At 36.5% G+C, this 18,159-nt stretch overlaps 1 protein-coding gene and 1 long non-coding RNA gene across 2 annotated transcripts in view; one reads left to right on the plus strand and one right to left on the minus strand.

The window, feature by feature from the left end:
* The window catches only part of SLC25A12 (solute carrier family 25 member 12), a 79,251-nt gene extending 71,301 nt beyond the window's left edge, over window positions 1–7,950 (minus strand). Inside the window, exons 1-2 of the mRNA XM_006195326.2 lie at window positions 7,735–7,950; window positions 6,758–6,811 (exon numbers count right to left, since the gene is read on the minus strand). Coding sequence (XP_006195388.1) covers window positions 6,758–6,811; window positions 7,735–7,746 — 66 coding nt within the window. The 5' untranslated portion in view covers window positions 7,747–7,950. The remainder of the gene's footprint in view (window positions 1–6,757; window positions 6,812–7,734) is intronic.
* LOC116663663 lies at window positions 359–17,346 on the plus strand. Its single transcript, XR_004319928.1, has 3 exons — window positions 359–972; window positions 13,673–13,677; window positions 17,335–17,346. It is a non-coding gene; the product is annotated as an uncharacterized LOC116663663 (long non-coding RNA).
* Window positions 17,347–18,159: the final 813 nt, after the last annotated feature.

Genomic DNA, 18,159 nt, shown 5'->3' on the forward strand with positions numbered 1-18,159 from the left:
CTTTGGTTCAGACTGAGCAATTGAAGGTTCAAAACAAAACTGCACACGTCTTCTACAGTCTCTCAGTCTTAGACCATAACTCTACTCAGAACCTACAGACTTGAGAGAAATTACCTCTTACAGTGGTATTTCTGAATGTGGGGATATGTGATTATCTTCAGACACATGTCTCAAAAATGTGAGTAATTAAGTGATTACATATACATAGTCATAAACCCATTAGCCTCTTAGTCACTTTATCGGTCCAGCACAGTTACCTGGGGAACACAAAGGACTCAGATCCTACTCAGGAAAGAAAAGTTCTAATCTCAGAAGAAAAGGAAGGGGACAAACAACCAGGCTTTCTTAGGGTCTCCAAGTGTCAAGCACCATTTACACATTACTTCACTTAATCTTTGTCACATCTCTACATGCTAGGTGCAGTTATCCTTTCATACACAGATGACATAACAGGCTCCAAAAGTGATTTAAACACCTAAGGTCACATAGCAAAAAGGATCAAATAAGGATTCAAATCCAATTTAGACAGAGCCCATGTAGGTTCCAGCTACACTCGGTTGTCTCCTGGGTGAAAAGGATTCAACTAAGGCCCAGCTCAAGATATTTTAAGAATGCTATGGACAGGAGGAAATTAAATTAGAAGAATCAGTCTATTCAAAGCAGTTATCCATGAGAAAGCACAGTAATGTATGAGAAAGCTTACATTTCAATAGGATCTATTTAAATATGATCTATTTAAAATATAAATTGAATCCTTCTACTTCCAAGGTGAAAGACTTTTAGAGGTTTCTATGACACTCAAAAAAAAAAAAAAAAATCTAAACTCTTCTCCATGGCCCACAAACAAGGCCCTGCTCGATGTGGCTCCTTCAGACTCATCTCTTACTGGCCATTCACCCCCTCACTCACTGATGCTTCAGACACTGGCCTCCTTTCTGTTTGTTGAACATACCAAATCCTATGCACATATAAGTCTTTGCACAAGTGAACCCTCTGTTTGGAATTCTCTCTACCCACCTTTTAGTTCTCAGCCCTAATTATCACTTCCTCAGGGACCCTCACTGACCACCATCTTGAAAAATAATCACTTTTCATTGTTCTGTTTATTTCCTCACTCGACTTATCCACAATCTGCAGTTTTTGTTTGTTTGTTTGTTTTTTAATGTGTGGGCTTTGTTATTGTCTGTCTCATCTTTACCTAGAATGGGAGGTCCTACCTTCACTGAACTCTTCTATCTTATCTACAAACATAGAAACAAGCGTAATGCCTAGACTGCCAGATAGTAGGCAATTAAAAATATATGTATTGGTAGTAGAATATAACATGGCATTTAACAACACTAATTTTCTCATTTTCTCAATTATTTTTCAATCTGTCTTGTTAATCCAAGGATAAAGCCTTCACTATGTTGCTAGTATGCCCTTAATGCCCAAGATTTTTTTTTTTTAATGAGAACTCTATATAGTTTATGGTGAATATTTCATAAACTATAGACAAAGGTTATCATCTTCTATTTCTATATTCTGAAGACGTGAAAACCCTTAATCAGCATGGCTAAGAAAACTATAAATTCCCTCCAGTGTATCTCTTACTGGGCTTCTCTAACTCAAATTATGCTGGGAGGTCCTCTTTTAACTTCAGGTTCTGAATTACTAAGTTCTTACTTTTTAAATTATCCATTTGCTCAAAATTTAATACACCTACATTAAGACTTTGTTTTTATTTCCCCTGAATTCTTTCCCCAACCAAGCTAAGATTATCCTTCCACACTTTTCTTAATGCCCATTAAATTATACAAATATACATATGTTTAAGTATACATACAACATATATAAAGTGATTTTTAGAAAACTAGAATCGTGCTCTATACACTTCTTTACATCTTTCTTCTCTCACTGATAGTACATTGGAAATCTCTCTAAATCAGCTGCAATAGGCCTAACTCATTCTTTTTATTATCTGCATAATTTTCCATGCTATGGCTATTTCATAATTTTTCTTCCACTCCCGGTTGATAGCATTTGTTTCCCCCTATACTTTTTTTTTGTTTTTGAGGAACAACTGAGCATTGTAACTAACAGCCCTGTGCATATACATTCTTATGAATATTTTTATTTCTGAGATAAATATCTCAAAAGTAGGACTGTTTGTTTAAATAGGATCTTTTTATTTTAAACCATTGCCAGAATGCTTTCCAAAGAGTCTTTCTTTCCACAAACACGCTATGAAAGCACCTTTTTTCTCCACGTTTGGCCTCAATAGATGCTATCATCTTTTAATACTTGATCTTATTATAACTGTAATTTTGTGGCACACATCCCACACTTTTGAAAACATAGCTCTAAGCCATATTTCAACAGAGTAGAAGAGTCTTCTGCTAAAATCCCTGCTTAATTCCTTACCCAACCCCAGGTTACTGCCAAAAGTAAATAAATAACATAGTATGTAAACAAATATTTACTGAATAAAAAGCTATGTCTTTCAATTAAAAATGCATATGTTATCATAAAAACCATAAGAATCACTCTTTGCTTTACATTAGCAGCATCTTCTACTTACTTTCTAATCTAAAATAAGCAAGATAAAAAAATGCATTTTCAGAATTTTATATGGGATATGATCTTCATTGTTACATTGATGATGAGTAAAAGAACAGGATCAAATATTACTTGAGTTCTACATCGCCATACATTTTTGGTCTAGCATACCTAATGGTACAGTCTCAACACGTGTTACATATACCATACAATACACTGATAAATGAACAATTGAAAGTCTATTAACTAAAAAAAAGAGAGAGAGAGAGATCTTGAAAAATCATTGACTTAAAACAGTTTTTTGATTAACCTACTTGGCCACCAAGCACAGGCCAAACCAGATTAACTCTTCATTTTGAAAATTTGTCAGGCTTATAACAAACAGCCTGTGACATTTCTGTTGTCCTCACCTCACCTCCCTCTTCATGGCTTCTATTGTCTCCTTTTGCTACTATATACTTCTGATGTAGCAAATTTGGGTCATGACAGTGTGTGGGTGAGAGAGGTAAAAGAAGACATAATTCAAGAAATGACAGTTGTAAGGGTAGTAATAGTAAAATCTTAGCCTAACAGCTGGTTGTTATAATTATACCAGTCTAACACATAAGAATTCATTTATTATGCTCCAGTTTTATTAACTTGGGGAGCAGGAAAAAGCAGAATCCTAGTGAATATTATTGTTCTTTTTTTTAACTAACGGAAAATGTAGCTCATCAAAATTTGAGAAACAATGAACAAAGAAAAAATAAACCTATTTCCCTACACTCAGAACAATAATGCTTTACTTCTATGAACTTGCATACATAATTCCATTACACATAGATATATCAGCCCTATCAACCAGGAATATTTTGCTGTTCACAAAACAATGAGTTTTTGGGCCATACTATTTGTGAGTTTAGAGAGTTAATGCCACAGGTATAAATTTTACAAAAGGGAGATTTCAACTGTATTCTAAAATTCAAAATTAAATCTTCTCTGCAGTCTTCAAGTTGCTCAAATGACCCTGAATTCAAGTGACCTCCAAATCCTACCAAAATTAAATTATACTGGTAACAGAATAATCTAGATTTCAGCCTTTGACTATACCCTTTTTATGAAACTCTGCTTTAAACTCCCATGGGACCAGTCTCCCTAGCTCCTCCTTCTCCTTCCACTTCAGTTGCAGATATCATTTATAAATCAGTCCCTTATTCCTTGTTTTGTCTCTTTTATAATTAACCTCCCTAACTGAAAGATTCATCCACCATCTGTATGAATTTGTATCATCCTGACTTTAACTCATTGGGACACATTTATTTAGCAATCAAACTTTAACTCCTCTCCCCCAAGATTCCCAAAAATAGATGACTTACAAATTAACATCTATGTTAAAAACATCAGATTCACTACTCCTTCCTTTCCTTTCATCTTTAATATAAAATTCAATGGATTCATCCCTTACAAAGTCCCTGGTATTGTCCTTCCTTTTCATTTTCCCAGCCATCAGTCACTCCAGGTCATTACCTCCCACATGAATTATTTCAATAGCCTCTTAGCTGATTGCCCTACCTACTTCCAATCTCTCCACACTTTATCCAACATACACAAAGAGCTGCCAGAATTCACCACTTAAATTTGCCAACTCGGAAACACACAGGGCCTTCAAACTGTTTCTAATCCAAACTCCTTGGCCAAATGTTCTAGGTAGTCACAGTGCAAAGGTACTTCTTTTCCCATCAGCTAAATAACCAGATTTTTATTTTCTTTAACTTCTTAACAAACTTGGCTGCCATTAGACCCTTACATACCTCTAGGTTTCAAAAAGTCACCCCATTTCAAAAGCCCACAAGTGGTACCATATAAGAGGTTAAGAATATGGGTTCTATAGTTTGATTGGATTCCAGTCTCTACCACTTATGAACTAAGTGACGTTAACCAAGTCATTTAACTTCATCTATTTTCAGGGACAATAACCCTACCTCCTAAGGTTGTTATGAAAATATAATGACCCTTACAGGACCAGGTCAATGCCCAGCACACTGCAGAATGTTCAGTAAGTGATAGCCACTATCATTGTTATTACATGGCCACTCTGACCTAGACAAGCCAATTGACTTGTCTTACCAAAGGCTGTGCATTTGCCTTTACTATTCTTGACTCCCTCAACTACAAACTGCTACAGATGAAATGGGTCTTAAAGAGGAGCTAGCCACATGTTCAAGCCTTGGCTCAATCCTCCCCTTTAATTATTCAATAACTTACTGTCTACTACTAAACTAAATACAAGTGCATATACGGCACACAGCAAATAACCCTCAGCAAATAAGTATCTGTTGGGTAAATATGTTAAGTTGTTAAATGAATACTAGTTAGTATGTGTTTCTGCCTATTATCTCTAAAATATTAACAAAGCACATGCATCTAGAACAAAACCGTTTCTAAACAATGCCCTATAGCTTTAAGTAACTACAGTTTGAAGCATTTCAGACAGAAATTTAAAAATCCAACATGTTATTTGCTAACTGCTCTCACATTGATTCAACTAACTATATTGTATCTTTCTACCTGCTATGCCTTCCCGAAGGTAAGTGTCTACGTTCTATCTGCCCCTCATCAATAATTCTTGGGTAAATGTTTATAGTTGGTGCTAATGCATAGTTATGAATCCCACAAATTTTCAATATAAAAATACAGACATCATCAAAATAATGTGTAAAAAGGTAAGACTTTAAAGTTTTAAAAAAGCTAGACATAGTCCCAGCTCTCTTTATACTATCATCCTCCCCTGCCCCCAAAAACCAAATCCAAACAGTATCACAAATTTTTTTCCAGAGGATTTTTAAAGCTGAAAAGACTTCAATTTCCATTCCCATATGTCCAGTTGAGTCCCATATGAGAAGACGTAGCCCAGGAAGGTCAGTAAGTAGCCTACAGGCACAACAACCAGATAGAGGCAGGACTAGGAATTGAACCAGGGTTCCTGACATCTAGGTCAGTGCTCTTTCCACTATGTCATGCATCATTTCAACTGACTTCTTCCATGCCTACTTCATCTAGAAAATAAAATTAACTGTATCACATGAACTCACAAAACTGAGTATATGGTATGGTTAATATGGGCATATTTTTGGTTATTTTCAAGAACACTTGTGGAGGAAAAAAGGATTCAAGCCATGTATAGAGGACTTATATTATAATTACTTTTGTTCTGGAAATGATGCCTCCATTTATCAGATTTTATAAAATTTAAGATTCTCATTTTCACTAATTGGTCATCCACGCAGCCTTCTCCCCAACAATAGCTTAAGCAATCCACATGTCTCAGATAAAAATGTTATCTATTCCAGGCTTGATCTGCATATGTTAGAATCCGTTCCTAATATAGAATCATAGACTTCTGGAGTTGGAAGGAACCTTGTAAATCACCTCTCATTTTACAGAGGAAACTAATACCCAGCAGGGACCTTTCCAAGGTCAAAGTTTCTATACAAGAACCAGGTCCAGAAAAGAAAGTTCTTAAAAGAAGATTTCAGAGAAAAACAATACTTGGTGGAACAGTTTAACTTGTCTCCCTTTACATGTACTTCTTAAGTATAATTTCCTATATACACAACTTTTAAAATTTAAAAAAAAAAAGCAAAGCAAAAAACAAAGCCAATTTTTTTAAGTCCACAGCCTAGTCAGTCACTGATTCTAAAAACTTAGCAGAAGTTAAGGTGGATCCTTCTAAGAATCACAGACAGTAACATTTTGTAACAAAACCCCCAAAGCCTACACATATAACATAAACAGAGGGAGAAAAGGCACACATAAATTAAGAATAGCTATAATATTCTTATCTTTGTAACAAATTACATTGAGAATTGCTTATAAGTAGGAAAACTTTACAAACACAAAGCAACTTTCAAGGAAGAAAGAACTGTAACCGTCATACCTATGAAGTGTACAAGAGTATCAATACATTTTGAATTTTTTTTTGATCAAAATGCTTAAAGGAAGCTGGGAATTCTTTTTAGTGGTTTTTTTTTTACATGTCTTAAGTCATGTTAAAAAAAAACCCAATAATTTGAAGAAAATCTTTTATCAAACATTAGTAAGAGAATAAACTATATTGTCTATTGTCATGTTCCTAAGAATATATGAAAATAGAACATTCCTGAAAGTTAAAGCCTGAAAACTACTACACTTAGAACTTTTTCACCCCCAAAGAAAAAGCACACCAGATAAGCTAATTTACCTGTAGGAATATGTTTCTTAACTCATGAGGATCACCTCGCTTGGTTGTCTGCACCTGTAAGAAAAAAAAAAAGCCAGTTAATGCTTCACTAGAGATCACGTAATCTCTTCAGATTATAGTTCACAGACGCTAACAATCAATGCTCTTATCTTTTATAAGGGCATTTAGTTAAAAACAAACAGAAAGCACTAACACTGATAACAACTGTCAAACTGGAGAGACACGTGTGAAGAGCCTAAGCTATAGCAAATCTACCAGATAGGTTTCCTCTGGACTGGAAAGGGAAAGCCGTGAGGATCAATCTCTTACTTTACTTCACATCCACTAGCAACACAGACAGCAACCACCCACCTTCAAATCAAGAAGCGAGCAAGAGTAGAAACAACAGGAAAGTTGAAACACCCAAATTAATCGCCTAGCCTACTGGCCTTTCTTCCCAATGGAAAGCAATCCAGAATATAATTATTTCCACGCCCCCCTCTTTCTCCACCCAACTTAAAATAATAAAAGCTGCTACGTTTCCAAATAATTTGTACATCCTGCCACCTGCAGTGCAAATGCCAACCACTGCTCCCCGCTCCAGAGGCCCCAAATTACTCATTACTCTCCCCCTCCCCCACCGCAGCGCACAGATGCCTTAGGTATCCCCGGCTTTACTTGCCACTTCCTCCCACTCCCCTTCTGATGTCCTCCAACTCCGGGCTCATATTCCCGTGTCTCTAGGGCAGGATACTACTCTTCTTTCACCGACCTGAGGTCCTCCCAAGCCCCTCCAACTCACAATCCCTCCTCCTTCCCCTCCCCCAGCCGGGCATCCTCTCCCTCCGGTCCAAGCCCCGCATAGCTCTCTCTGGAGCCCCAGGACACGCTATCAAAGAACCAGGCAAAGAAGTAAATGGGAAGAGGTGAGGGGCTGCAAACAGGGTCCCCAAAATGTCTCTTATGCAATAAAGGTAGCAGCAGAGAGTTAGAGTCACCTTGACCGCCATGCTGTGCTCGGAAGCCGGGGACGAGCGAGTGAACGAGCAGGGCCGAGCTGTCAGGGCGCGCGCGCGCGCCGCCTCCCCGGCCGCGCCCGCCCCCCCGTTCGCGCGCCGCGCGCGTCTCTACGCAAATGAGCCTGGAGCGGGCAGGGCCGAGAGAAGGCCTCGCGCCCCGGCCAGAAAGAGCTGGGCCGCCGCGCCCAGGAGAGGGACTCGCCTCCCAGGGGAAGACTGGAGTCCCAACCCGTGGGATTCCGATGCGCCGTGTGGTTGCCAACATCTGAGTCGCCGCCAGGAAAGCGCTAGGTTTCTTAAGGCCTCTTAGTGGGTGTGGCTTTGGGCGCCGACTTCAGCCAAAGTCGTTTTCCCCTGAGACTTAAAGGAACACTTGGGGACTAGACTGAGCAAGATTTCGAAGGATCAAAGAACATGTTTTAATAATGTTAATAAATGGATTGATGACCACGGCAAATACTGACAAAAAAAACCCAAAAACCACTGGGAATTACTCACTCTGGGGAAAACTTAAGTAAACCTAACTTGAGAAATAGGCCCTTAAATTGACATAGGTTGCATACGCTTAGTATACTTGCGTTCCGTGTACTGTTTATTAGTAGACTCCACATTCTTAATCACCCAAATTCCTTCGTGCAATGAGGTTGAGCACAAACGCCTAGGGGGAAAAAATCCGTTTGTCTTCCACAGGGCTGGCACTGAATCCTGGCCCAACTTGCTCTAGATAAACATTTCCGGCCCCACCTAAAGTAGTAGCTCTAGTTTGAACCAAAATGTCTCCAAAGCTGAGTCTTGCCATTATGACTATACTGAGCCCAATATTGAGTCATTCAACAAACATTTGCTGGGTATCTATTATATGCCAGATACAGTCCTGCTTATCAAGACTACAAAATGAATAACATATAGTCCCTACCGTGTAGGAGTTTACATACAGTCAATGCTTCCCCACCATCTCAGACCCTAAGTGAATTTTTTTTTTGCTTGCGTCTTTAAACCAAGCATACTCCCTGTTTGGAAAAACAAAAAACAAAACAAAAAAAACCTCTAAAATTTCTCTTAATCTTAATCTCATTTAGTGCTATAGTCCCTCTCCACCATCTTTTACATTCCAATGTTGAATCTCACAGGAGGCTTCCCTTTTCTCCAGTCTCACTAATCATAATATTTGTGTTAAGTACGGCAAATAGAAATCGTTGGTAAGGAATGATATATTACTAGTACTCCTAAAATGTGCTTTTCCGCCACAGTTGATTTAACTGTCTGCCACCATTACATCTTCCTTAAGTCTTTTAGCAATGTGAATGGACACAAAGATTTACAAATTCATATTTTGTTCTACTAGCACCTTAAGTCCCTAATACTCTACTCTTGTCTTATTTTATGAAGTTTCTCTAAGTAGGTATCTCAAGATGTTTATTTTATGTTACTTTCCAAAGGAAGGATGTCTATTTGTAGCCCAAAGTCTCTCAGTTTGAATAAAAGTACATAAGGGAAAGGAAGGCATCTATGTAAAATGAAGAGATTATTTTCTATTGGAACACATTGTTGTTGACCAAATCCGTAATGTTGGAGTGAAAATTTAGGGTCAGACTGGCCATTCCTAGAGAAGAAAAAAACACTACATTTAAACAGAGCCCACTACAATAATTCATAGGTATAGGTGCCAGGCCACAATAAAAATTACCTTGAATAAAAAGCTGATCTTTGAGCAAGCTCAAGGATTTCACTGGTGCCAATCTAGTTGCAATGGGGATGATATAATAATTTAAAACTGACGCTGCCATATACAGAAGTTAGAAGAGCTCAGCTACCCTAAATAAAAATGAATTTTACTATATTTTCATCCATCCAAATATAACAAACAATAAAATAGAAGTATTAGAAGGATGTACTCTAGGATGAACTAAGTACTGAAAGGAATACAAAAGCATATGAGTTAGAGCATCTACCCTGAAAAATTTTGCATTCTGTCATTCTGTTATAATGATCGGCTAATAGTATTATTAGAAGTTAAAACAAATTAAAACTTACTTTTGCCTCAAATGTAGACGATCACGATTGAGGGAAAACTTACAGTTAATGGGATATCAAAAGACAAATGTGTCAAATAAGGTTTATGATATATTTGGGAAAAGATGGTAGAACTAATTCAAAACTTTTCACAATTTTTAAAAATAAAATGCCAATATAGTAATTTATAACTCTTTAAATTGCAAACTCTATTTGTAAACAAGAAATAATTTTAAAACCGTGGAACAACTATAAGTTGAAAACTTGATAATTAAGAGTCTAAAAAGAATGACATTTCAGAAAGCAAAGTTGGAAGTTAAAGGCTAAGAGACTAGTTGCAAATGTATTGTCACTAACAGTCACTTTTTAGAGTTGGTTTCATGAAAGATTTAATATGTAGCTTGACTGAGGTGGGAATTAAAATCTGTTTGTGAAGTCATTGCCCATGAAAATAATATATTAGCCCTAGATGCAAACATGAAGTATGGGCTTACTAGACTATCCCACAGAAACACGTCTCCAACTCCCAGGCAGCTTACACTGTATTAATTTGAAACCAGCCAGACACTCTGTAGGTGAAAGTTAGAATTATACTAATGCCTAGTGCCCGAATAAACTAAAATGTAGTTATTAAAACAAGAGGCAATTTCCAATGAGCCTGTTCTGCCACAACTCTTGGCCCTCCTTCTACCTTTAGTAACATATTCTTTCTGTTTATCTTCTAGCCTCTTCTGGTTATTTTACTGACATGAGTACATTTTTGTTCCTGTTTCTAGATACAACACAGCTATAATGGATGCCATCTTGCAATTAGTAAATCAAGGTGGTATACAAACATTTAGTAAAGCATTACGATATCACTGACTAATTAAACCAGTAGTGGAGCTCCTCCTAGGTTAAGGGTACATATGCCATCACTATGATGGGGAATAAGCTGGATTTTGTGTCCCCCTCCCCATCAAGATACTCCTTAAAATATGTGAAATAAATAGCATAATGAAATAGATGGCATACACACACAAAGGATATTTGAACATCTGGAATTTTTAAGTGTATGTTGGTTCTGGCCTATACCTAGAATTATAAAATGGTTCTTTATATTTTATTGAAATATTGCAAAACCTACAAATTTTATAAGCTGTACTTTTAGCTCCTTCCTTGCTGAGAATCTATTTGGGGAAATGGCAGGGGGTAGGCCTGGGGGAAGTATGAAGGATTAAGTGTCCAAATTTGAGCAAATTATGTTCTAGTTGGTAGGCTGACCTGGAAATCAATAAATCAGAAATTATTATTTCAATCCAAGCCATTTACAGTTAGACACTAGATAAATGACACATTTTAGGACTTCTCTGTGTTGTATAAGTATTACACTCCCTCTAGGAACATTTGCTCTAATTGAAATAAATTCTCATTTTGGTAGAGAGGGAAGAGTGGCATATCAAAAATCAGATGAAATGGTTGTACTCTTGCAGTTGCATCTTCCTAAACTGCTCTTCACCACAGTCTAAGTCTTATAAATTATGCAGTAGGGATGACAGTAATCTTATTTTTGGACCACAGTCTTCTTTATTCTCTTGTGGAGGCAATAACAACCAGTTTTCTTTTCAATGGATTTGGGGAGGAATTCATGGAATAAGCTGCTCTAGATGTTTAAGGCTATGAGTGCCCTATTACTATATTAGTCATGTACAGCTAGTATTTAGTGGGAAACCTTATGACTAGATAGAGGATTAAACTAGGTGAGCTTTAATGCTTCTTTTAACATTCTAATGTTATGATTTGGAATGACCCAAATTTTAGTTAACATACATTTTTAAGTGCTTGCTTTTGGTACTAAACTTACTCTTGCAGCTACAGAAAATATAGGAAAAATAAATAGTATAATTCCCAAAACATGAAGAATATTTTACTATGGCAACTGCTATTATTTTTTTTTAATGAATAAAGCTAAGAGAATGATACCAAAACCTTTGCATGTGACAAAGGCCAAGGCAGATTTAAGTAGTAAAAGGGCAAAAACTCTGTAGTTTGTCACATGTTCCCATTCCAATCAAAAGTATATATATGTATATATATATCTGGCAGAACAAATATCCTGCCCAGTCCCTCAGCTGCCCACTCCTACCCAACCCCTGGGGATTTACTTGGATCTGGTTTTTGCCTCCCTTCTACTTAGAGGTCAATAAAGAAGGATGCTTTGGATATGATCCAAAGTAAAGAAAAACTTTTCACTTTAAAAACTGTGCTGGTAGAAAAGCAAAGGCCCCAGGATATCCAAAGCAAACTTGAAAAAGAACAAAGTTGGAGGACTTACACTATCTGGCTTTAAGATTTACTATAAAGCTAAAGAAATCAATATAGTGTGGTACTGGTGGGCAAAAGGATTGATAAATAGATCAATGGGACAGAATAGAGAGCCCAGAAACAGACACAAAATTACGAAGTCATTTGATTGCTAACAAAGGTACCAAAGCAATCCAGTGGGCAAGGAGTCTTTTCACCAAGTAATGCTAGACTAGCTAGATATCCATGTCAAAAAATAAATAAACTGCAACCTCTACCTCAAAACATATTCTAAAATTAATTTGAGATGAATCATAGACTTAAATGCAAAAGGCAAAATCATAAAGCTTTTAGTAGAAAATATAAAAGAATATCTTCATGTAAAGGTAAAGGTTTTTTAGTCAGGACACAAAAAGTTAACTGTAAATTAAGAAATTGATAAATTAGATTTCACTAAAGTTAAAAATTTCTACTTATCAAAAAACAGCATTAAGAAAGTGAATAGAAAAGAAAGAAAGAAAGAAAGAAAGAAAGAAAGAAAGAAAGAAAGAAAGAAAGAAAGAAAGAAAGAAAGAAAGAAAGAAAGAAAGAACAGTTGAGTAGGTAAGCCACATCTAGGAGAAAAATTAGCAACCATAAATATATGACAAAGGATTGATATCCAGGATATAAAGATCTCCTAAAACTCAATGATAAATTAGAAACCTAACTTAAAAATGGGCAAAAGACAGGGGGAGGGTATAGCTCAGTGGTAGAGTATATGCTTAGCATCCACGAGGTCCTGGGTTCAATCCCCAATATCTCCATTAAAATAAATAAATAACCTAAATAACCCCCCAAGAATGGGCAAAAGACTTGAACACTTCACAAAAGAAGATATACAAACAGCCAATAAGCACATGAAAAACTGTACATAATTAGTCAGCAGGGAAATGCAAATTAAATCACAGTAAAAAGACAGCACTACACACCCACTAGAATGACTAAAATTAAAAAGACTGAAAACACCAGATGCTGACAAGGATGTGGAACAACCAGAACTCTTATGCACTGCAGTGGAAGTGTAAATGGTATAATCCACTTTGGGAAAAGATCTAGCAGGTCATTATAAAACTAAAAATACATCTACACTATGACCCAGCAATTCTACCTTTCAGGATTTACCCAAGAGAAATGAAAATAGGTGCAGATAAAAAGGCTTGTATAAGAATGTTCACAACTGCTTTATTCATAAAAGCCAAAAACTGGAAACATCCCAGTCCTCCATCAGCAGGAGAATGGATAAACAAACTAAGATATATTCACAGAATGGAATACTACTCAGCAATAAAAAGAGCAAACTACTGATACACACAACAACATCGATGAGTCTTAAAAGTATGATGCTAAATGAAAGGCTTACATGGAATCACATAGTACAAAAGAGCATATGCTATATGATTACATTTATGTAAAGTTTTAGAGCAAACAAAACTAATGTATGGTGGGAAAAATAAGAACCATGTTTGTTAGGGAGAGGAACTGACTGGAAAGAAGCATGAAGGAACCATCTGGAGTGATAGTAATAGACTGTGTCTTGCTAGGGGTTAGGTTATAGATGTACGTATTTTCTAAAACTTAGGAAATGTACACTTAAGGTTTATATATTTCATTGTGTATAAACTTTTCCTCAAAAGAAAAAATCTGTGAATAAATATTGAACTCTAGGTAATGACATGAATTATTTAAGGAGAAGAGTACTGGTATATTGAATTTACTTTGAAATCCATAAAAGAAATAAGAAGATTGAGGGATGGCTAGAGATGGATGGATGGATAGATAGATATGTGATATCTAACTGGGGGGTATTTGGGAATTCACTATAAAAATTTTTTCAACTTTTGTATATGTTTGAAATTTTTCATAATAAAACACTGGGGGAAATTGTGCTGGGTTTTGTGATACTAAAGATAGCTATTCAGTTATGTAATTCTGTTGTTTGACTAGAAATTGTAATGGGACTTGCTTCTTAAACACTGACAGGTCTCTGTGCATTGTTGGAGAGTAGGGAAAAGAAACTGAAAGTGCTTGACAAATAATGTATCTCCAGTATAGGCAGCGAAATCTGTGAAAACTATATTGCATTAAGGGAAAAAATGTTTCCCTTAACATGGGTTCAGACAGTAATTATGTATCATTGGGAGTTGTGTGTGTTTCTATATATGTGTTTGTTTGGTCTAATAGTTACCCACAGGAAAACTAGAGGAAGAACATGGAAGTATATTCTATTCTATCAGTAACATACTGACAGAAACCTTGGAAGGTACCAGACTTGGAATCTGAAGCCTGGGCTGAAACTCTCCTACTGAAACACATGTAGGGTATAAATCTAGACTGAGGAACTCAAGATTTTGATGGGAAATATCCTGCAATGGACTGTTGTGTCCTTGGATTGCCCTATTGGAAGAAGGAAAACTCATCCTAGGATGAAATCAACGTCAGCGAGTAAGGAGCTTCAAAAAACGGGAAGGCAAGTTTGTAGTGGGAAATCTAAGGAAAAGACACATTAAGGAAGAAAGAAACACAAATCTCAAGACAAGGAAGCTAGGAACTGGGGTAGGCCCAGGAAGAAACTCCTTCTGAAGAATTGCTGTAAAGGAATAATGTAAATTGATTTGCATAAAATTGTACTGACTAGAAGAACAATCAGGAAATTTAAGTTAGAAAGTGGAGAAACAGCATGAAAGAGTTAGACTTTGAAGAGAGTTAGATCTTGTGTAAAGAGACAAATCAAGGAAAAGTGGGCAGAATTGTGGAATGACTGGTATTCTTTTTTTTTTTTTTTGGCATTCTTTTGATTGGAAGAGGTCAGAAGCTGAGAACACAGAAGGAACCTGAACAAGAACTGTTAAAGATCTCGAAGTTGTACTCTGCATTTTCCATTCCCAGTAGCCCTGACAATAGGATACCACCTTAAGGTAATAAGGACAATATAATAAGGAAAACTACACGAAAATGAAGTAAGTAGGAATTAAGAGTTGAGTTGTAAGAGGCCTTCACAATGGCACAAGGTCTTTGTGCTTCAAAAGATGTCACAAAGAATAATCAATTTAATGTATAAAAAGAGTTAACTGTAGACTGCACTTCTCAGGAAGCTCCTGGGTAATGCTGACCTGCTGCTTCTTCCCTGACGCTGGTCAAGTCAGAATGGGAAAAAAATCATGAAATAACAGATCTACATGGTCTTGCCTGTATTATCTCTCACTTTCACTGCTTGGAAAGAAGACGGAGGAACAGTCATTGTCTGCTCATCCTGCTCTTCCATCACCCTGGATGGATGGGCTTCCCTGGACTGTTCAGGATGGCGCTGGGTAATAAGCTAGAGAGTTAGCAATTATGTACTTCCTTTAATCATCCCCAACCCTTCGATAAAGCATTCTATGTCAACTAGTTTTGTGTTGATGGTGTGGAAGAAAATTAAGGCTCAGTAATGGGAAGTGTAGCCTTCCTCATATCACCCCTTCACTGAGATTCATGTGGCAGTAGCAGCAACATCTTTTCATCAGAGTGCGGGCTCAGAGTTCTAGGTAGGGAGCCACAACCAAGTGAGCGTAACCCAAGGCATAACTGAGTGATAATGAGGGGACATGGATCACAGAAAAAAACAAAATAGCAGCAGATGAGACAAATTCCTCTATGTTCAAACATACTAGATTACCTTGAAGGGATGGTAGGGCATTTCATCATATAGAATTCTATATGGCTACGAAGTTCTAATGCATCTCTTCGACATGGTATTGGCTTACAATTGATATCCATCAGCAGGAAATATGAAGGGAACATAATTATCCCTCTCTATAAAGATCATATAATGTACTAAGAAGACAAAACATAGGTAAAACCATTAATTAACAAAGCATATGCTTATCTTTGTGGTAAATTTATGCAATACAGATTTAGAAAAAGAAAGAAAGAAATTCAAGCTGGGTGATATACAGAGGGTTTCATGGAAACCTTAATGTGCCATTCCTTGAATTTACAATTTCTCTGTGTTCCTACCATAGTATGTCATTACCCTATCATTCCTCCTTCATCCACACCCTCAGTCCTAACACTTATCTCAATGCTTGACATTAACTGTATAGGTACTAATAAAATGTTTATTGATTATTCCTACCTGGTCACTCTACCATTAGCCATTAGTCCTCTTATATTTCCTAAGACCATTATCAGTGCCTTAGTGGCTCAAGCCAGAAAGCCAGGTATCAGACTCTTCCTTACTCCTCACATCCAAATAGCTACCCAGGCCTGTGTTTTCCATCCCTTTCAGTCTTTTTAAAATCTCTTCTCTTGATTATAATAGCCTTCATTATGCCTCCTAATTGCTCTCTAAGCCTCCAGTTCTCCACTTTCTCCTGTCACTAAGCTCAAATCCATTCTCCACAGTGCTGTCAAGTGTTTGATCTAAAACAGATATTAAATTTTGTCATTTCCCCATCCTTTAGTGGCTCTCTACTGACTTCAGCATAAAATCCAAGCTCCTCAGTATGGTGAAGAGTAGAAGCTTGCTGATCTGGCCCCTTCCTCTTACATCTTACTACCATACTTACTCCTTTAGTCACAAGGATTTTTGAGTCTTCATGCTATTTCCTTTGCTAGAAATATTTTACTCCACATTTACTACAATGTGTCTATTTTTTCCCCCCACAGTTCAAGAATCTCCTTCTCCAGAAAACAATCCTTAACTTACTTTTTTCACCTGGGGTAGGACCCCCATAATATTTATTACACTGTTTGTATCTACTTCTTTGCTTATTGTCTTTTCCACTGGTGGCTTTCAAACTTTATTGACCCAGACCTATATAGTAAAAAATATATTTTTTATCACAACCCAGGTCACACTGAAATAAAAATTTCATGAAGCAATATTGAACTTCATCACATGCAATGCACTCTGGTATTTACGATTCTGTACTACTCTATTTCTTTTTTTTCTAATTCTGGTTTCAACATACTGAATAGATTTCATGACTCATACTTTAAAAATTCTGCAATAGACTGTGAACTCACAGATTCTCGAGCATGGCAGATGTTCAATGTTATTAATTAAGAAAAAGATAAATCAAAAATCTCTGTATTCCTAGCAATTGACACAGGGCTAGGCACATAGCTGTGTTCAATAAAGATGCTTGATAAAAGAACAAATTCACACTTCTGGAGCAGACTATCTTTAGGAATCATCATTTTCCGTCCATCATTTCCCTTTTTAAAAATAAGAGTTTCTAGGGGGTGGGTATAGCTCAGCGGTAGAGCACATGCTTAGTGTGCACAAGGTCCTGGGTTCAATTTCCAGTACCTCTGCTAAAAGAAAATAAATAAATACATAAAAATTTAAAAAAGATTAACCACCCCCACCAAAAAAATTTTTTTACAAGATACTACATATAATTTTATATTACAAAACAGACGTATATGTATGACTAAGACATTATGCTGTACACCAGAAATTGACACACTGTAACTGACTATACTTCAATTAAAAATTTTTTTAATTAAAAAAATAAACAGGTACAGAGACAGGCAAAACTGGAGAAGGGATTTTAAAAATTGTTGCATTTGAAGGGCAAAATGAGATAGAGTGGGATGACTGCCAAATGCCAACTGCTAGTTGTCTTCTCAAAAAAGGCGTAGTGTAGTGAAGTCACCAAAGTCAGGATCTGGTTATCAGTTCTGTAGGTGAGAAAGTATCTTGTTTTTTAAAAAATTATATTTTATTGAGTTATAGTCAGTTTACAGTGTTGTGTCAATTTCCAGTGTAGTGCACAATTTTTCAGTCATACACGAACTTACGTATATTCATTGTCACATTCTTTTTCACCATGAGCTACCACAAGATTTTGTATATATTCCCCTGTGCTATACAGCATAAACTTGTTTATCTATTCTATATATACCTGTCAGTATCTACAAATTTCAAAATCCCAGTCTGTCTCTTCCCACCCCCCTCCCCCCTGGCAACCACAAGTTTGTATTCTATGTCTATGAGTCTGTTTCTGTTTTATATTTAAGTTCATTTGTCTTCTTCTTTTTTTTTTTTTTAGATTCCATATATGGGGAAACTATCTTCTA

Source organism: Camelus ferus, chromosome 5 (assembly GCF_009834535.1).
Source record: "Camelus ferus isolate YT-003-E chromosome 5, BCGSAC_Cfer_1.0, whole genome shotgun sequence".
NCBI classification, from domain to species: domain Eukaryota; kingdom Metazoa; phylum Chordata; class Mammalia; order Artiodactyla; family Camelidae; genus Camelus; species Camelus ferus.